Source organism: Aquarana catesbeiana, linkage group LG03 (assembly GCF_042186555.1).
Source record: "Aquarana catesbeiana isolate 2022-GZ linkage group LG03, ASM4218655v1, whole genome shotgun sequence".
Taxonomy (NCBI): Eukaryota; Metazoa; Chordata; class Amphibia; order Anura; family Ranidae; genus Aquarana; species Aquarana catesbeiana.
In genome coordinates, this window is record NC_133326.1 from 313599429 (window position 1) to 313621352 (window position 21924).

Genomic DNA, 21924 nt, shown 5'->3' on the forward strand with positions numbered 1-21924 from the left:
ATCCTGGTAGTTGACAGCTGATTTTTATCACAAATGTCTTGGTACATTTTTCCATTCATTCTTCCTTCAATGATATGAAGTTTGCCAGTACCGTGTGCTGAAACACAGCTCCGCACCAAGATGTTCCTACCTTCAAACTTCACTGTTGGTAAGGTGTTTTTGGGGTGATGTGCAGTGCCATTTGACCTCCAAACATTGTGTGTATCATGGCATCCAAAGAGTTAAATTTTGGTCTCACCTGGCCAGACTATATTCTCCAGTATTTCACAGGCTTGTCTAATTGTTGTGCAGCAAACTTTAAACAAGTTTCATCATGCTTTTTCTTCAGCAATGGGGTCTTGCGTGGTGAGCATGCATACAAGCCATAGTGGTTGAGTGCTTTACTTATTGTTTTCTTTGAAACAATTGTACCTGCTAATTCCAGGTCTTTCTGAAGCTCTCCACAAGTGGTCCTTGGCTCTTGGACAACTCCTATGAGAATTATTTTCACTCCTCTTTCAGAAATCTTGCGAGGAGCACCTGGTAGTGGTCAGTTCATGGTGAAATTATGTTCTTTCCACTTCTGGAATCCTTCTGTAATCAATGCCATCTGTATGGCTTGCAATAATAAGGTTATGAAGGTCTTGAAGATGAAGAGACTTTGCTTTTACCCATTATGAGATGTTTATTGTGTGACACCTTGGTAATGAGACTCATTTTTATAGGCCATCACTTGCGACTGAACCATTCCATTTTATTACACATAACTTCATTTTTGAACTTATTTGTTTTAGTTTTTTGTTGTATATATGGATTGCATGGGTTGTTACCGATATGTGGTGAAAATTTCATGTCAATAGCACCTTTAGAAATATATTTACCTAGAAAAATGGTAACGTGTTTCAGTAACTTATTTCACCTGCTGTATTTATATACATTTCACATTTCAATTTTCAGTGTCATCTATGGTGATGTTGCAGTCCAAGTGACAATAAACTATATTCCTAAGAATCTACTGCCATCTTGTGGTGAAATTGTGAGATTGCACCTATCCATAGCATAGGTTGCCAGGTTATCAACCCACACACATACGAAATAAGAAACTATAGAAAGCTAATTGTGTATAATAAAAGCATTTAAGACTAATATTTTACAAATCGTGTTTCTAAGTATTCTTTGTGTGTGCATGGGGACAACCATTTTTGCTCATTATATATGCAGTATGCAGCCTATGATTCCCAGGTAATACTAATGACCTAGTCTTTTATCTGCAGTCAGTAGGCAGGGATGTTAGTCATATTTTCTGACGTACAGATATACAGCCTATAAAGAGGGCATTTACAAGTAAAAGTCATGTAAAAAATTGTTTCCTGTAATAATCTTTTAAAATGTACACTTACTGAGAATACATTATAGTTTCCCTTAAAATTGTGTGTATTGAAAAATGAAAGTACTGCCTGAGTGACAAAGAAAACATTTATGACTTATGCACATTGGACGTTTTTTGACACTGCTCTTGGGGGCGTCTGACATTTTTTTTTTCCTCCTTCTATTAGCCCCTGTGTGTTAGACTGTGCCCATGCACACATAGGTGTTTAGAGCAGTTTAGAGGCAGAACCCCCCCCCACAACCAGTGTGTCCAGAAGAAGCGGCAATATAGGCAGAAAAAACGCTTGATGCGTGTAAACCCGTGCTAACGCATTAATGCTAGGCGCGTCTAGCACTTGAGTGATAATTCATGTTAAAATCCAGATTAAATCATTATTCTGGCAACGAAATTAATTATTGCCCAAGCACTTGATGAGCCTAAATGCGTTGCACGCGTGTACAAGTGTCAATTGTTTTTTCTGCCAAAATGCTGCTGCCAGGAGAAAAGCAATCTATGAGAGTGGGCAAAAACATCCAGTGTGCATGAGGTCTTAACAGAGAAAATTGTGAACTGAGGTTTTAAAGGCAAAGCTGTGCCTCGGTCATACCAGATCGGCAGTCCGGACCATACGTGTCATCATCTGCGCATTTCTCACAGTTTGTTCCACCAAATTTTTCCTAAACAAAGTTGAAAAAAAGATCCTTACTATTGTTTAAATCACGTATTCTTGAATATGTACCTAAATAAAATGCTAATGGATATTAGTCAGACAATTAATTGTATAATATTGAAGAAAAAAAAAAGTCATAAGCACGGTCACTTCACTGAGGCAAGCATTCATGTTTTTTGAGGGAATGATCTAACACAGAGTTTATGCTTGGTACACATGATCAGAAAATCGTACGGAAAATACAGATTTTGGAGTGATCGTGTGATAATCTGATCGTTAGCACAGAGCTTTCGAGAGCTGATCAGGACAGTTCATCTGATATTATTTGACATGCACACATTTTTTTTGCCAGATCGTACGGTTTGTGTTTAACCAGTACAACTGTCGCTTGAAAATGCAATATAAATGTATTACAACACATAACATCACTTCCAAATTTTTATTCTGTCATACGCAAATTTTTGTGACTTTATTAAACTCATCAGATTCGATGTGAGATTAGCATGCAAGAAAAACCAAAAAAAACCAGATGATCATTCGTCCGATAATCACATCATGTTTACCGGGCATAATGCTTACCTTAAAGGAAAGTTCCACCCAAAAAGTGGAACTTCTGCATTTCTGCCCCCCCCCCCCCCCTCCGGCGCCACATTTGCCACCTTTCAAGGGGGAGGGGGGAATGGGTACCTGTTTTTGACAGGTACCCTTCCCCACTTTTGGGAGACTCCACCGTGGCGCCGTCCATCAGAAGTTCGGCCCCCCTCCTCCTTCGTCCGCCGGGCCAGTAAGAAAGAGCAGCGCACTTTGCGTATGTGCAGTAGGGAACTGGCTTCACTGCCGGGTTCCCTAAATACTAATGGCGGTGGCAACACCCGAGAGCCGATCTGAAAATTGGCTGGGGTGCCGACATCGTGGGAACCCTGGACAGGTAAGTGTCCTAATATTCAAAGTCAGCAGCTACATTATTTGTTGCTGCTGACTTTTAATTTTTATATGGGGGCGGATCTCCTCTTTAAAGCAGCCCTGTTGCTTTTCTTTACACTTTAAGGCAGCTGCAACTTGTAATGTAAGAGGTTGAATACTTAACCTTCCTTTCAATGGCACTTCTATTTTTCACTCTCTTGCCAAGCTAGCTGAACTGCTGCTATCAAACACTTGAGGGTGTGTTGGATACTGTGTCCCCTGCTGCGTGCTGTGGTTCTTCCCATGGGCTACTACATCACTACAGGACGTAGTCCAATGTGGTGTCTGACATGGGCAAAGAATGGACTCTGGAGAGGTAAGTATTCAATGTTTTCTATAATAGAATGCAGCTGCCTAACAGTTTTTAGAGAAGAACCAGGTTTTCTTTAGCCCCACATTTTACCTTTCTGCCAGTTCCGGGCATGATGACCAATCCCTCAAACCTGATTTTATTCCTGGTCTTTGACTGGTCTTGCTGCCGCCACCCTTCTTGTGAACTGAATCACTTATGCACTGTAATCAGTACAGAACCAGTGTCTACAATATCAGGGTAGGATGCGGCTGCTGATAGGAATGCTCGGTCATATTCCAGCATTGAAGAGTGAAAAGTAAGGTAAGTATTAATTTGTGGTAGATTATTCTCAAGAAAAATGAGCACCAATCAGCATCAGCTCAAAACTGTACTCAAAAAAGTCAGCTAAAACTTCAATTTTTATGAAATAAAATATATCTCCTTCCACTTTAAAGCGGTTTTAAACTCTTACATATACCCAGTGAAGGGACTGCCGTCTGCTACACAGAGATAAGACATATGTTGTACCATTGTGTCTGCAGCCCTCTCTCCTCTACAGCTGATCAAAGTACAGAATTTAGACAACATTTTTCAACTCCAGCAGGCAAGGGGTGTGGGGATCTGATGTCCCACACTGCACAGTAGGGAGCTGAGTGTAATCTGAGACCTGAGCATGGGCGTCTGCAAGAGGGGGCAAGGGGGGTCAAGTGCCCCCCCTGGAATCGGCAAGGTGACAGTGCGGGCAGTGCCGGCTAAACTGTGCCCGATGGCAGATGAACATGCACATCAGTACACAGTCACAGATCACTGCCCAAGTCAGACCTAAAGTGCCCTTGCAGAGCTGCAGCAGGGTGCTGAGTGCTGGAACACTCCCTGCGCTCCTACACTCAGTAGACATCAGTTATACTTCTCTGTCAGGAGGAGTGAACTCCGCCCCACAGATCATTTCTAGTCCCCGCCTCTTACATGACATTCAGAAGAGAGAGAGGCACCGCGAGGGAGCGTGGATGTTTCTGGAATTAGGTAAGTAAGTAATGGCAGACAGAGGGGAATATATGTTGCTCAACAGTGTAATGTTGCAGTGACTCTTTTCCAGTGCACTGGACTGGTTAATGTCTTGGGAACTGTTGTTAGTTTTGTGATTGGGGGTTAATGAAACCATTAGCCAGTAATATGCAGCATGAAGGGGTTAATGTATTGACACTGGCCACTAATTCAGCACAAGGCGTTAATTAATATTGCCACTGATCTCTAATTCATTAGTGGCCAGTAGCAGTTAATTAACCCCTTTGTGCTGCATTAGTGGCCAGTGTCAGTGTTAACCTATTCCTGCTGCAATACAAAGGGGTAATTAACATTGCCACTGGCCACTGCTGCATTAGTGATCAATAGCAGTGTTCATTAACCCCTTGAGCTGAATTAGTGGCCAATTAGTGTTAATTAGCTCCTTCATGCTGCATGGTTTTAAATTAGCATATCATCACTGACCATCTATGCTGGGGCTAATATTGCAGCTACTGCACCAACACTGGTGGTTATTATTGCGGAAACTGACACCAAGGCTGGTGATTGTTATTGCGGAAACTGACACCAATACTGGGGATTATTATTGCAGAAACTGACACAAATTCTGGTAGTTATTATTGCAGAAACTGACACCCACGCTGGGGATTATTATTGTGGAAACTGACACCAATACTGGTGGTTATTATTGCAGAAACTGACACCAACGCTGGGGGTTATTATTACGGAAACTGACACCAATGCTGGAGATTATTATTGCAGACACTGACACCAATACTGGGGTTATTATTGTGGAAACTGACACCAATACTGGGGATTATTATTGCAGAAACTGACACAAAAGCTGGGGATTATTATTGCAGACACTGACACCAATACTGGGGATTATTATTGCAGACACTGACACATAAGCTGGGGATTATTATTGCAGACACTGACACCAATACTGGGGATTATTATTGCAGACACTGACACCAATACTGGGGATTATTATTGCAGACACTGACACATAAGCTGGGGATTATTATTGCAGACACTGACACCAATACTGGGGATTATTATTGCAGACACTGACACCAATACTGTGGATTATTATTGAAGACACTGACACCAATACTGGGGATTATTATTGCAGACACTGACATCAATGCTGGGGATTATTATTGCAGACACTGACACCAATGCTGGGGATTATTATTGCAGACACTGACACCAATACTGGGGATTATTATTGCAGACACTGACACCAATACTGGGGATTATTATTGCAGAAACTGACACCAATGCTGGGGATTATTATTGCAGAAACTGACATCAATGCTTGGGATTATTATTGCAGAAACTGACACCAATACTGGGGATTATTATTGCAGAAACTCACATCAGTACTGGGGATTATTATTGCAGAAACTGACACCAATACTGGGGATTATTATTGCAGAAACTCACATCAGTACTGGGGATTATTATTGCAGAAACTCACACCAATATTAGGAGTTATTATTGCAGAAACTGACACCAGGTCAACCACATCCACTGGTAAACTAGCAGAGGCTTCAACAACATTTCCCACATCTTGGCCACTGCAAAACCAGGTACACCCCCACCAAAATGTGCCAAATGTGACAATGGAAGGGGGGGAGGGTTATCATGCTTTATGTGATAATGTCTAAGCCCCTCCCCTTTATGACAATATTGAAAAGGGGCAGAGCATGGGTGACCTTAAACCCCCCCGAAAAAAGTTCTGCGGACGCCCATGGACCTGAGTGGAGGGAATTGTCTCCCCCCTCCCTACACAGTCTCATGGGGAAACATGTACAGCTGAGGCTGTCAATCAACTTCTGTGTGCATGGGCAGGGCCGTCTCCTGAGATTGTCTGTTGTCTGCACAGACTGTAAGAAGTGACTCATACAGATAGCAGAGAAATGGCAGAGCAGATGGAAACCACGCTAGATGCTTTGGATAGTGGCATGTACACTCTATAGAAGGATATGTTTTGTTCATTTTTCATTTCAGAGGTTTAAAAACACATATTAATGAATGGGGCTTTTGTAGCCCAATTGTTAGAAAGATTATATTATTTAATAAACATATATGGCAAAAACATTTTTTTCAATAATAAAATAAGTAGATTTTGGTTATTACTGTAATGAAGTATAAAGTTACATGGTAATACTGGCAGTAAGGATATTACACAACACTTACTTGACAAATACAGGTCCCATTGCCGCCCATCCCATCGGCGCATATACCTCTGTTGTTACAAGGGGATGACACCCCACCAGGGCACTCTGTAAAATGACAATTAGTAATATCATCTTGGTTACTCAAGTTTAAGAAGTGTAATTCTTACACATGTTCTCCCCGTGCCTGTGTGGGTTTCCTCCCAAACCCCAAAGACATGCTGGTAGGTTAATTGGATCCTATCTAAATTGGCCCTAGTATGTGTATGTATGAGGGCAGGGACTGATGGAAAGTGTGTAAAGTGCAAGGGACCCCACCCCAGCCAAGAAAACACCCCTTGCCATGTGAGTGTTTTCTTGGCTGGGGTGGGGTCCCTTGCCTCAGCTCCGGAACAGACAACCATTTGGGGTCCCATCCTCGCTGCCAGCCAAGTACAGTGTTTTAGCCGACATGTGAGTATAGATTTCTTTGTCCCCATGAGGTCTTTTCTCCCCTTAAAGGGGTAGGACATATTAATTAATACTACATATCCATTTGTATTTACAGTTTACTTCTGTACCCAACTCCTGATGAATGGCAGATAGCCATGAAACGCGTCGAGTTTTCATGGGATGCTCAGTCAAGCCTGGCTCACTACCTATTTACCGGCCCATATATATCTTTTATACATTCAAAATTCATTGAGTAGTATGTAACCACTCATGTGTTTGTGCATCTATCTTACAGCAGCTCTTTTGCATATAGGTTACCAATGCCTGCTAATAAGAAATACCTTGTATTATACTTTATTAATATTCACTATCTCTTATGTGCTGCCAAGTTGACATATATGTATCTATTACGTTTATGCCATTTGTATGTGCAGATATATGACAATACTTTTTTTTAATCTGTTCTAAATTATTGTTACAAATAAATAATGTTTACCAACCACTCTACCTCCACGAGTCAATTGCCTCATTTAAAGCCCCACATTCCCTTTTCTTTTTACATAGTTGTCCCTCATTCCCATAACAGAAAGTTGGGAGTTATGCAAATGCAACCTGCCCATGAACACCCACTCCTCCAGACTGACATCCACCCATTAAGGCATTTTTATACAGTAGAACATTGGATTAAGAGTAACTTGGTCTGATAGTGTTTTGCAAGACAAGCACATTTTTATTTTTTTTTATAAATTTTGACTTGATATACAAGTGATGTCTTGATATTTAAGTAGCGATACGTCACAAATGAGTATAAAAGAGAAGAGAGGCGCTTCTAAGTGTAGCAATATGGTTAAATTTAATGAAGGTACAACATTTAGCAACTCACATAGTTGATAACTAAAACAGGCACATCTAAATATGCAGGCATCTGGGGTAAAGCTGTCCACATAGACCATCCTCCGCACCGCCATCAAAGTCGTCCCTTCCACGCTGCGCTCCACGAGCGGTTCAAGCCACGCTTTCAGATCGCTCTACTACAGGGTAGTCTTCCTGGCCACGATTGCAGACTGACAGTGGTGAGAGCCAGAGGTGCGGAGGATGGTCTATGTGGACAGCTTTACCCCGGATGCCTGCATACTTAGATGTGTCTGTTTTAATCATCAACCATGTGAGTTACTAAATGCTGTACCTTCATTAAATGTAACCCTATTCCTACACTTAGAGGCGCCTCTCCTCTTTTTATACTCTGTAGCTCCTGCTGGATTTTGCTTCTAATCCCCCTGTGGAGGCTTCCATTTGTGGATGGACATTTTATGGTTACACAACCTGGTCACATTGCTACAATCTTTTTATATGGATTATAAACTGAAGAACTTATGAATAAATGGTTGCGGAACAAATCATCTGAGCTTCCATTATTTCTTCACTTTGATATACAAGTGCTTTGAATTACAATCATGCTTCTGGAAGGAATTATGCTCGCAATCCAAGTTTTTACTGTATTTGCATAACTTCTTATATTTGCCCACTGCTTGCATCAGAACTGAGAGCTCCTGTGATTAGTACAGAGGCAGGGTGTTTTTTTGTTTTCAGGAAGCTATGTACAGCTTCCTGCTGGCCCCTCCCACCAGCCACGCTATTCCTGCATTCCATAGAGAAGCAAGAAGTCCCAGTTATGACATAAAATAATGGAAAAAACAAAATTAAAAGCTGCGCTCAAGGTTGAAACAAATTGTATATGTTGTGAAATCAAAAGCAGCCTGCACCAAGATCTAGTCTCCAAATCTCATCATAGAAAATAATAAAAAAGATGCGGCGCTAAAACATGATTGAAAAAACACACTATATAAATATATAAGTGAACCCAATGAAATAGATAAACGTAAGGATATATGTAGAAAATTACACTAATATCCAAAAATTATTAATAAATGCCAAATGTGAATAAATATATATATATAAGTGAAAACATCCCAAAAAATTAAAATCCAAAAACCAAAATAAAAAGTCCGTGATTGAAAAAGGAAGTGTCAAAAAGTGGCAAAAAGGAAGATAAAGATGCAGATGGAGAAATCTTCTATGTCTCTTCACACCCAAGGTAGAATATCAGATGCGCTTACCAGATCCTGGTGACTGCTATTACGGCAGTCATAAACAGCACAGGGAATTTTGGGTCTCCCCACAACCTCAGCATAAGGTACCCGTGAGCGGCAGATGATTTCTCAGGAATGAAAAACAAGAGGACAATCCATAGTGTAATATGTCTGCACAGTCAATTTATTAAAAAGGAATTGCATTTACAAGAAATCGATGAATAAACAGCATAAACCGTGATGTCAACGAGAATCACCTCCCCACAACCTCAGCATAAGGTACCCGTGAGCGGCAGATGATTTCTCAGGAATGAAAAACAAGAGGACAATCCATAGTGTAATATGTCTGCACAGTCAATTTATTAAAAAGGAATTGCACTTACAAGAAATCGATGAATAAACAGCATAAACCGTGATGTCAACGAGAATCAGCGTCTCCGTCTGCTGCCTCCACTTCCTAAGTTTGTGTACAAGCCCAACACGAGAACGGACGTGGTGACGTCGTAGGCTCCTCCCTATGCGTTTCGTCACGATAGGACGTCGTCTGGCCAATCCCCAGACGACGTCCTATCGTGACGAAACGCGTAGGGAGGAGCCTACGACGTCACCACGTCCGTTCTCGTGTTGGGCTTGTACACAAACTTAGGAATCGGAGGCAGCAGACGGAGACGCTGATTCTCGTTGACATCACGGTTTATGCTGTTTATTCATCGATTTCTTGTAAGTGCAATTCCTTTTTAATAAATTGACTGTGCAGACATATTACACTATGGATTGTCCTCTTGTTTTTCATTCCTGAGAAATCATACCGCTCACGGGTACCTTATGCTGAGGTTGTGGGGAGACCCAAAATTCCCTGTGCTGTTTATGACTGCCGTAATAGCAGTCACCAGGATCTGGTAAGCGCATCTGATATTCCACCTTGGGTGTGAAGAGACATAGAAGATTTCTCCATCTGCATCTTTATCTTCCTTTTTGGCACTTTTTGACACTTCCTTTTTCAATCACGGACTTTTTATTTTGGTTTTTGGATTTTAATTTTTTGGGATGTTTTCACTTATATATATATATATTTATTCACATTTGGCATTTATTAATAAATTTTGGATATTAGTGTAATTTTCTACATATATCCTTACGTTTATCTATTTCATTGGGTTCACTTATATATTTATATAGTGTGTTTTTTCAATCATGTTTTAGCGCCGCATCTTTTTTATTATTTTTTATGACATAAAATAAAGTATGCAATAAAAACAGAAAGGGATTTTTTTTTTCTCATTAGCATCTTGAAGGGGAGGTGGGGGGAACCAGGGAAGGCAAAATATAATTAGATAAAACTTCAGCTTTAACTTGAAGTACATGAATCAAAAATGACAGAATGGCCCTTATTCCCTTGAGATCTTAATGTACTAACAAAAGAACTTGCAGTGCACTTTGCAAATGAGAGGGTCCCACATACAAGAAGAATGATCACAGTTTCAGAATTGGTGAAAAAAAATCTGCAATGTTATTTTTTTTTGTTTTTTAAATGTTTTAACAGAGTCAGCTGTATAACATAGTTACATAGTAGGTGAGGTTGAAAAAAGACACAAGTCCATCAAGTCCAACCTATGTGTGTGATTATGTGTCAGTATTACATTACATATCCCTGTATATTGCGGTCATTCAGGTGATTATCTAATAGTTTCTTGAAGCTATCAATGCTCCCCGCTGAGACCACCGCCTGTGGAAGGGAATTCCACATCCTTGCCGCTCTTACAGTAAAGAACCCTCTACGTAGTTTAAGGTTAAACCTCTTTTCTTCTAATTGTAATGAGTGGCCACGAGTCTTATTAAACTCTCTTCTGCGAAAAAGTTTTATCCCTATTGTGGGGTCACCAGTACAGTATTTGTAAATTGAAATCATATCCCCTCTCAAGCGTCTCTTCTCCAGAGAGAATAAGTTCAGTGCTCGCAACCTTTCCTCATAACTAAGATCCTCCAGACCCTTTATTAGCTTTGTTGCCCTTCTTTGTACTCGCTCCATTTCCAGTACGTCCCTCCTGAGGACTGGTGCCCAGAACTGGACAGCATACTCCAGGTGCGGGCGGACCAGAGTCTTGTAGAGCGGGAGAATTATCGTTTTATCTCTGCAGTTGATCCCCCTTTTAATGCATGCCAATATTCTGTTTGCTTTATTAGCAGCAGCTTGGCATTGCATGCCATTGCTGAGCCTATCATCCACTAGGACCCCCAAGTCCTTTTCCATCCTAGATTCCCCCAGAGGTTCTCCCCCCAGTGTATAGATTGCATTCATATTTTTGACACCCAAATGCATTATTTTACATTTTTCTACATTGAACCTCATTTGCCATGTAGTCGCCCACCCCATTAATTTGTTCAGGTCTTTTTGCAAGATTTCCACATCCTGCGGAGAAGTTATTGCCCTGCTTAGCTTAGTATCGTCTGCAAATACAGAGATGGAACTGTTTATCCCATCCTCCAGGTCGTTTATGAACAAATTAAATAGGATTGGTCCCAGCACAGAACCCTGGGGGACCCCACTACCCACCCCTGACCATTCTGAGTACTCCCCATTTATCACCACCCTCTGAACACGCCCTTGTAGCCAGTTTTCAATCCATGTACTCACCCTATGGTCCATGCCAACGCACCTTATTTTGTACAGTAAACGTTTATGGGGAACTGTGTCAAATGCTTTTGCAAAATCCAGATACACCACGTCTACGGGCCTTCCTTTATCTAGATGGCAACTCACCTCCTCATAGAAGGTTAATAGATTGGTTTGGCAAGAACGATTCTTCATGAATCCATGCTGATTACTGCTAATGATATCATTCTTATTACTAAAATCTTGTATATAGTCCCTTATCATCCCCTCCAAGAGTTTACATACTATTGATGTTAGGCTAACTGGTCTGTAATTCCCAGGGATGTTTTTTGGGCCCTTTTTAAATATTGGTGCTACATTGGCTTTTCTCCAATCAGCTGGTACCATTCCAGTCAATAGACTGTCTGTAAAAATTAGGAACAACGGTCTGGCAATCACCTGACTGAGTTCCCTAAGTACCCTCGGATGCAAGCCATCTGGTCCCGGTGATTTATTAATGTTAAGTTTCTCAAGTCTAATTTTAATTCCGTCCTCTGTTAACCATGTAGGTGCTTCCTGTGTTGTGTCATGAGGATAAACACTGCAGTTTTGGTTACTGAAGCCCCCCGATTCACTCGTGAAGACTGAGGAGAAGAATAAATTCAATACCTCTGCCATCTCCCCATCCTTTGTAACCAGATGTCCTTCCTCATTCTTTATGGGGCCAATATGGTCTGTCCTCCCTTTTTTACTGTTTACATACTTAAAGAATTTCTTGGGATTTTTTTTGCTCTCCTCCGCTATGTGTCTTTCATGTTCTATCTTAGCCATCCTAATTGCACCCTTACATTTCTTATTGCATTCTTTATAAATTCTGAATGCTGTGGATGATCCCTCAACCTTGTATTTTTTGAAGGCCTTCTCCTTTGCTTTTATATGCATTTTTACATTGGAGTTAAGCCATCCAGGATGTTTGTTCGCTCTTTTAAATTTATTACCCAATGGGATACATTGGCTAATGCCCTTATTTAATATGCTCTTAAAGCAAACCCATCTCTCCTCCGTATTCTTTGTTCCTAATATTTTATCCCAATTTATGCCTTTTAGCCAGGTTTGTAGTTTAGGGAAGTTGGCTCTTTTGAAATTCAGTGTCTTTGTGTTCCCTTCATGTCTCATATTTGTGTGATTTATACTGAAACTAATTGACCTGTGATCGCTGTTACCTAAATTGCCCCGTATTTCCACATCTGTTATCAGGTCTGTATTGTTGGTAATCAGTAGATCTAGTAATGTTTTATTTCTAGTTGGTGCGTCTACCATCTGACCCATAAAATTGTCCTGCAAGACATTAAGGAACTGGCGAGCCTTAAATGAATGCGCGGTTCCCTCCGCCCAGTCTATGTCTGGATAATTAAAATCCCCCATTATGATAACACTTCCCATCCTTGCTGCTAATCCAATTTGTGATAGGAGATCCGTCTCCACTTCCTCCCTCAGGTTAGGGGGCCTATAGCATACTCCCAGTATTATTTTCCCCTTAGCTTCATCCCTTTGGAGCTCTACCCATAAAGATTCCACCTCCTCCCTAGCCCCCTCAGTGATGTCATCTCTCACATTCACTTGTACATTATTCTTGATATATAGGCATACCCCTCCCCCTTTTTTACCCTCTCTATCCTTGCGGTATAGGGTATACCCTTGAATGTTTGCCAGCCAATCATGAGAGCTGTTGAACCAGGTCTCTGAAATTCCCACAAAATCCAAATCCTCCTTGTACAACAGTATCTCTAGTTCACCCATCTTGTCCGCCAGGCTCCTGGCATTGGTGAACATGCCACATAGTTTAGACCGGTCGCATATTGTCCTCATATTGGGTGTTTCAAGATTGCAACTTGGACTTGCTACTATACCCACCTTGCGTTTTTGTGCTTTGGTTAACCTACCACTAATGCCCCCAATACTACCCTCTGGAGTATCTTCCGCGCTGGCTATCACTGTCTCTGGACCCTCCCCCCCATCGCCTAGTTTAAAAACCCCTCTAACTTTTTGGCCATCATCATTCCCAGCAGATCTGCACCCTCCTCATTTAGGTGCAGTCCGTCCCTTCTATAGTACCGGTTACCGACTGAGAAGTCGGCCCAGTCCTCCAGGAACCCAAACCCCTCCTTACTACACCAGCTCTTCAGCCACTTGTTTACTTCCCTAATCTCCCTCTGCCTCTCTGGTGTGGCTCGATGTACCGGTAGTATTCCTGAGAACACTACCTTGGAGGTCCTTTTCCTCAGTTTAGCTCCTAAGTCCCTAAAATCGTTCTTTAGGACACTCCATCTGCCTCTGACTTTGTCATTGGTGCCAACGTGCACCATGACAGCCGGGTCTTCCCCAGCCCCTCCCAGTAATCTGTCCACAAGATCCGTGATGTGCCGAACATAAGGATGTGTTTGCTAGAGGAACTGTATAAATGACTGATTAAAAGTAAGAAAATAAAACAGAAATCAGTGCTGACAAGGAAAATAAGTGCTGAGCCTTTTGTTATGTTGTATTTGCTGTTTTGACAATACAGGTGAACATGCTTACACAGTGGGAATGTTTCCATAAAACTAATAGAGCAATGACAGTCATTGTTCTCTTGTAAGTCCCAAGGGGAACAAAGATTTCTTTTCACAATAAGAGTGCATAACAGTAGAAAGGCAGTTGGTAACAAATGGAAAGCCAGGAAATTCAGCAAAATATTACCATTCACTATTTCTTTCAGTGTAATGCTGGCCATACACTATATAAAAAATCGGCCGAAATTCGGTCATTTAGACAGTTTGTTCGTTTATCGGCCAGTTAATGGGCACAAAAACCATAATCGTTGGGACGTTTTTGAGCCGAAAAAACGAAGGACAAGTTTGGAAATTTTCTGCCGAATGAATGATAAATTGAAAGGTTAATGTGTTTCCTGTCCAAACTGTTTGCACTAGGTATATGTAAAAAATTAACAAAAAAATGATTTATTTATGTCCACTGAACGATTTTTCGGTCATTACATGATGGCACTGTAATTTGCTCTCACGGCCGAATGTCCGTTTTTCAAAAATGAATTCAGCTGATTTTTCGTATAATGTATGGCCAGCATAAGGCTCCTTGCACACAGGACGTTCAAAAAAGTATTTCTGGACATTGGATCGCTGGCAGGAAACTGCTGCTTTAAAAATGTGTATGTGCATTTTTTTGTGTTTTTGTAACATTACACCAGCTTACATTCAGCTCTGCAATGTAAAAAAAACACTGAACACTGATAAAAGTGCAATCATGAGCGTTTATGCGCGTTTTTCAGCATTCAGCGTTTTTTGTGGTCAGAAGTGCTTTTGAACGCGATAAACTTTGAAAAACATCCATGTGTGCATGGACACATAGGATAACATAGAAGGGAGTTTAAGGGCTGTTGAAAAAAAATGCCCAAACTTACAAAAACATGAGTTTATCAGCTGCAGTGTGCATGAGGCCTAATGCCCTGTACACATGATAGGATTTTCTGACAACAAAATCCGTGTTTTTTTTTCCAACAGATGTTGGCTCAAACTTATCTTGCATACACACGGTCGCACAAATTCCGAACGTCAAGAACGCGGTGACGTACAACATGTACGACGAGCTGAGAAAAATGAAGTTCAATAGCCAGTGCAGCTCTTCTGCTTGATTTCAAGCATGCGTGGAATTTTGTGCGTCGGAATTGTGTACACAGGCTCGGAATTTCCGACAACGGATTTTGTTGTCAGAAAATTTGAGAACCAGCTCTCAAATTTTGTGTGACGGAAATTCTGATGGAAAATGTCCGATGGAGCCTACACATGGTCGGAATTTACGACAACAAGCTTCCATTGAACATTTTCCGTCGGAAAATCCGACCGTGTGTACAGAGCATTAGAGTGTAGAAATCAGTGTTAAAACTTAAAGCGGTGTTAAACCCAAAAATAAAAATGTAATGTATTGGAGCTTACCAATCCTTAAAACCTAAGTTTTAGTTTTTTTTTTTTTTTTTAATCAGCACAAAGTATGGTATTTGGTATGGTATGGTATGGCATTCAGTGAGATGTGCCCCTTGTGCTGGTGGCTGCTGTCTTAGTTGACATTTTCCATCCTCTTTATTTTTACTTGGTGATTCGAATAGTAGTGTCCTTCTTGTCTTAGTGTGGCTCCACTTCACTGCAGAAGCAACAGAGACACCTTAGGACAGCAGCATTGTCAACCTGGGGAGAGGGTAGTGTTATGCAGTGAGCTGAAAAAAAAAAAAGTACAGATCGTGGTACTAACACAAGTGATGTTAGTGCAGCGATCTCCCCGCTGAGCTATTGTGTTCTGACAGGGGGCCATTGACTGTCACCGATGATTGAATGTTGGTTTTCCAGCATGCTTATTTGACAGAAGCTGGTCATTAGACCGCCTTCTTTTGGATAGGCTGCTGTACACATGGGCCGAATGTCGTCCAGTTTCTGTTGAACCGGCTGATACCTGCTGATATTTGGCCCGTGTGTACCAGCCTTTAGATGCACTAGCAGATTTAGATGGACTTGACTAACAAATTTATTTGAAATTCTAGATAACACTTTTTTAAAGTAGTTACAACAACAGTTTTTGTTTTCTTTTTGTTATAAAGGTTTTACATAAATGAATAAAAGCTGATCATTATAAACACCTCTGTCAATGTTAAAGTGGAACTTTCCCCATTACATCGTGATAAAAAAATAATGTTCTTTAGCAAGGAACCTACATTCCATGTTTTATGCTCCCAAAATTAGTGTGCTGTAAATTGCATTCAGCAGCTTTTTGTTTTTTGCTGAGCAGGGTAAGACACTGTATTATTGGATTTTAAACAGTATAGGCTATATATATATATATATATATATATATATATATATATATATAGTGGAACCTCGGATTACGAGCATAATCCGTTCCAGGAGAATGCTCGTAATCCAAAGTACTCGCATATCAAAGAGAGTTTCCCCATTGAAGTCAATGGAAACGAAAATAATTAGTTCCGCATTGCCTTCAATGGCATGCAATACCGCATGCGGCCAGAGGTGGGGGGACGTCAGAGAGCCTCGGAAACGGCCAGAAAGGCCCGAGGACACCTCGGCTGAAAGACTCTGTTCCCGAGGTTTGCAGAGGTAAGCCGAGCTGTCCTCGGGCCTTTCCGTGCATTTCCGAATGGCGCCGATTAGCTCCGGTGCCCCCCCTCCTCAGGCCAAACGCGGTACTGCACATACTTTTGCCTGAATCGTGCTCCTTTTGCGAGACAATACTCGCAAACCGAGTTACGATTTTTTAAAAATACAGTGCTCGTATTGCGAAACGCTCGTTAACCACGTTACTCGCAATCCGAGGTTCCACTGTGTATATATATATATATATATATATATATATATATATATATATATATCTATAATTGCAAAAAGGTGATGTTTATAGAGTTCAAGAATTCTAGCAGAAATCGACACAATTAATGTTCAGAAGAAATACTCACCCCCTGGCTGTCTGCTACTCTGCTCCTTCCCTTATCCGACTTCCAGTTAAAAAAAGAGAATCTGCTGGTTAGGCTTTTAATTAAAAAAAAAAAAAAAAACTTTTATGGGGTTAAATGTCTCCTTTTGGAGGTTTTAAAAAGTAAAACCAACCCTGACTGCAATACTCACCTTTAGTTCGGAGCTGTCCCTCACACTACCTCTTTTTCACTGCAAGATGTCCTTTAACTTTCAGGTTGAAATGACGCCTACCAACATGGACCTGCATATCTTAGGAAAAACTCAATGTCAGATGATTTTGCACCCTGTGTAGGGTGCCCTGCAATTACAGTGTATTAATGCAATAAGTGGTGCTGATGTCATCATCCAGGATTGTTCTCCTCTTGTAGAAGTTTTATTTATTTATTTTTTATTTTATTTAATTCAGGTACTTATATAGCGCCATCAGTTTACGTAGCGCTTTACATATACGTTGTACATTCACATCGGTCCCTACCCTCAAGGAGCTTACAATCTAAGGTCCCTAACTCACATTCATACATACTAGGGACAATTTAGACAGGATCCAATTAACCTACCAGCATGTCTTTGGAGTGTGGGAGGAAACCGGAGTACCCGGAGGAAACCCACGCAGACACAGGGAGAACATGCAAACTCCAGGCAGGTAGTGTCGTGGTTGGGGTTAGAGGAAGAGGAAAAACATGCTGCTGGGGGGGGGCAGCATAGGCAACTTCAGAGGGGGGAAGGTTTCCTCTGGGGGAGGAAGGGGGTAAAGGGGAATGGGTCTTTAAATGTGTACTTGTCCAATAAACATGCATTGGCAAGGCACATAAAACAATTAAAACATTTATAATGTTAAAAGACTAAAATATATCTGAATCAAAAATATCATTATAGCTTCTGTTTATAAGGGAAACTGTCAAGACGTTGACAGACACTTTATCGGAGGCAGTGGGATAAAGCAATTTCTTCAGGGTAGGTCCTGGGAAAAGTATAAATTGCTTCCTAAAGTACAGCAAACATGAATGATATTAAACTTTTTTTTTTTTTCTGTAACCTTTAATGCAGAAATAAGCGGTGTCAGCATGGCAGTGTGACTTGGTCTAACAGGTAGCATCCAAAATTGTTCCCGGCAAAGAAATTTCCACTGTTTGGAATTTAAAGTGGAATTTTATGACGAAAGAGAGCGCCTTTCATCAAGTCCCTGACTGTTAAAAAAAAAAGTGCTATCTCCTAAGGAAATATATACGGTACAGATGAATATACTTTGTCATCACCTCCACAACCTGAACATTTTGCTAATCAGCTAATTTTTCAGGAACAGGAAGGAACTGATTGCCAGTGGTGTTTTCAAAGCTAGCCTGCAGTCCCCTATGATAAGCACACAGGCTATTTTTCTTCACTGAGCTGACAGCAGTAACAATGTCACCAGCTTTATTCTCACAGACTGTCCTTCACTTTTATAAGCAGGATGTGTAAGTGAAGGAAGACGGGGGCCCTGCTGGACCTCCGCGGCCTTTCAAAGCGACTAAAGAATTTTCTACTAAAACCAATTATTTTTAATGGGGAAACTTTCCCTGAGAAAGACATGGGGGCTGCCATTGCTGAATCCTTGTTCTGTGACTGTTATATGCCTAACTGTCATGCTGATTCCCTTGCTTTAATATATTAAGTCACTAGCCCAGAATAAGTATTTATTTATTACAGGTATTTATACAGCATTGACAATTTACGTAGTGCTTTACATATTGTACATTCACATCAGTCCTCTGCCATCAAGGAGCTATTTCACATGCAAACATACTAGGCCCAATTCAGATAGAACTAATTAACCTGTCAGCATTTCTTTGGTGTGTGGTTCTTTGGAATCCCATGCAAGCACAGGGAGAATATGTAAACTCCATGCAGCTAGTCAGATACAAACCAGGGACCTCAGTGATGCAAGGCAAGTGCTAACCACTAGGACTGGTCATACACAAGTGTTTTTTTATTTTATTTTTTGTTCAATCAGCAGGTTCAAAGGAAGAATATGACTTGATTCCTCCATCCACACACTCACTGTAGATAGGAGAATCCATCCTACTGTATTCTTGCATTTTGACAGTGGGGAGATTTTCTTGCTGTCAGAATACACTGATCAGCATCAGCTATAGCTGGGGGGCGCTGATCGAGGAGAACATTTTCCAACAGACTGGTTTACACAAATTTAGTTGTGTACAACCAGCCTGCCCATACATGGATGGCCATTCGGATGGGCCCTGCTGAACCAGCCAAATTTCCATCAGTGTATTAAGTCACTGTACAGCCTGTGTGCATTCTATCAGTGACTTCATGTACTGAAGCTAAAGATTCTGCATAATAGTCAGGCAACTAGCATTTTCAGGAGGTGGTCTACAAGGTTTCTTAAAAAAAAAAAAAAAAATTATTTTAAGCATTTTTTTTATATTTACTTTAAGAATTTTATGATATTACCTGCTTACCCAGCTGTCAGCTATATGTTTGTTTTACAGTAATAAAACTAATATCCCACATTGTTTAATCGTTACATCAGACCTCAACACTCTATAACAAGTTTGAATTTGGTGCAGCTGTGTGCAGTTCTACCCCAAACATTCTTTCCCAAAATGTGTGAAGTAAAAAGAACAAACGTCCTGAATGCCACTGCAGTAGGCTTGTAGTTCTCAATGGAGCACAAGTGTGGTGACCTTATCGCACTTTGATAGCCCATTGATAATTCCTCCAGGAGGAATAGTCTGCAGGAGTCAAAGCATTGTACCCACTATTAACTGATCATGCTTGAAATGCTTTGCAGGCTCCAATTGAAAAAAATATTAAATGCACATTTTTGCTTTTTGAAATATGAGTGCATTTGTTTATTTGTTATTATTATTTATTCATTTTTTGCAAAAGGTGGAAATAGCCTTTAAATATGACTTGCTTATAAAAAGTAATACAAATGGCTGTAAAAAAAGGAGACTCCTATGAATCAAATTTTTCTCTGTAACAGGAAGTCTAGAAGGCATGCAATGCTAAGATGAAAGCAGATGTCAATAATGAGTGAGATGGGGAAATAGACCTTATTTCTAATTGTGCTGTGTACAGCATGAGTGTAGGGTGGATTATGTGCTACCTCTTCCCTCTCCTTATCAGTAATAAGATCCAGATATCAGATTTCACTCCTTCAGATATGAATTATTCTGTGTACAGCAATGAAGTACCCACAGACATGTGGTGATCACATCATGTCTATAGGTGATTGCAAACACTGCTGCATGGCAATGATCAAAGAAAATTTCATTTGGACATGAGCTGTTCACATTTACAGCAGACATAGATGACCACATGCCCGACCATCCTCTCATTTTATGGCCACCTTTACCCATGGTAGTGATGCTACAAGGAAACATGAGTTTGCTGAAGGTAAGACCCTTCTGTGATTTCACAGAGATGTTAGTATCCGTAACACAATTATTGAAGAAAGTGCACTTTTAATGTCCCTCTATTTAAAAGAGAAGTATGGCTTTTTTTAAATTAAAGATTCATACTTACCTAGGTGGATGCAGTATCAGACCGATGCTGCATATGTCCCCCCCCTGTCTTTGCACTGAGAACCGATTTGACATGTTTCGCCCACCCACAGGGCGTTATCAAATAATATAATGCCCTGTGGGTGGGCGAAACATGTCGACGTATTTCCGGTGGCACTAGCGTAATTTCCTGCTCCTTGGAACGCACTTCCTGGTTGCTGGAACGCACTCCGTGAGCGGCGTCCGGATCCATCTTTAATCCCTTTACATGCCTGTTTTTATCAACTATTTTGTAAGTACCCATTTGTATATGGAATAAACCTCTTTTCAAACGGTACTTTTCACTATTAGTTCCTTTTTTATCCTTTTTTGGTGCCTGGTGATTCTGCTGACAAATTACAACAAGAAATTCTTTGATCTGATGTGCACAACATTACTCCTGAACTTCTCTGAACCTTCTCTGGATACCATCACATAAGCCTGAAGTGACCCCCAGACTGCAAAGCTGGGGGTCATCGCCATTTGGTGAATGGGGACACATGTGGGGGTGGCGTGTCTGCACCTGAAAAGTTCTGGAGCGTCTGTGGTCCATTGCACGTCTTACGTTTTTTTCCCTTGTGGATCAGAACATTCAGCATACTTATTTGGACTTTATTTATACGTTTTTTGCTTTGTCCTATCAGTGTGTAATTATGCTGTTCAAATATGTGTGATACCAACATAGAATCAGTTTCTCTGTTTCATAGGGTCATAGGCACATGGAAGGTATAATCTGACTGGTTACTGTGGACAACACAAACAGTTTCACTTTTAGCTCTAATGATACATCACCCATGATAAGTCTCTATTTAAGTAGTATGAATAGCTGTTGAATACTTACCCATACAGTCAGGCCCCCAGTACCCAGGACAACACTTTGGTTGGGCTTCTACTTTTGTACACAGATGTCGACATCCAGGAAGTGAGAGACTGTATGAACGTATTTCCAGAAAATACCTAAAAGAAGTAACCATTTTATTTATTTATTTCAGTTACTTATATAGCGCCGTCAATTTACGCATACATATTTACATAGATGCATAGTTAAAGAAAAAGCAGTCACAAAATAGCATTTGTAATAATCTAAATCGGTTGCGGTGCGACCGCATTGCTGTTAATGTGTGAGTTTGACAGGTGGTGCTTCTGCAGTCCGAGTGAGGCTGTAAACTTGGAATTCCTGTGGCTCAGCTGCCTGTTTTTACCACCACCCCCTGCCAGTGTGAAAAAGCCCTAACCCTCCTTCAGCAGCATGGG

The 21924-nt window shown here is 40.8% G+C and overlaps 1 protein-coding gene across 1 annotated transcript in view; it reads right to left on the reverse strand.

Annotated features, from left to right (window-relative positions):
- The window catches only part of STAB2 (stabilin 2), a 263642-nt gene that overhangs the window by 216394 nt on the left and 25324 nt on the right, over positions 1 to 21924 (reverse strand). Inside the window, exons 3-5 of the mRNA XM_073620305.1 lie at positions 21512 to 21627; positions 6502 to 6587; positions 1956 to 2025 (exon numbers count right to left, since the gene is read on the reverse strand). Coding sequence (XP_073476406.1) covers positions 1956 to 2025; positions 6502 to 6587; positions 21512 to 21627 — 272 coding nt within the window. The remainder of the gene's footprint in view (positions 1 to 1955; positions 2026 to 6501; positions 6588 to 21511; positions 21628 to 21924) is intronic.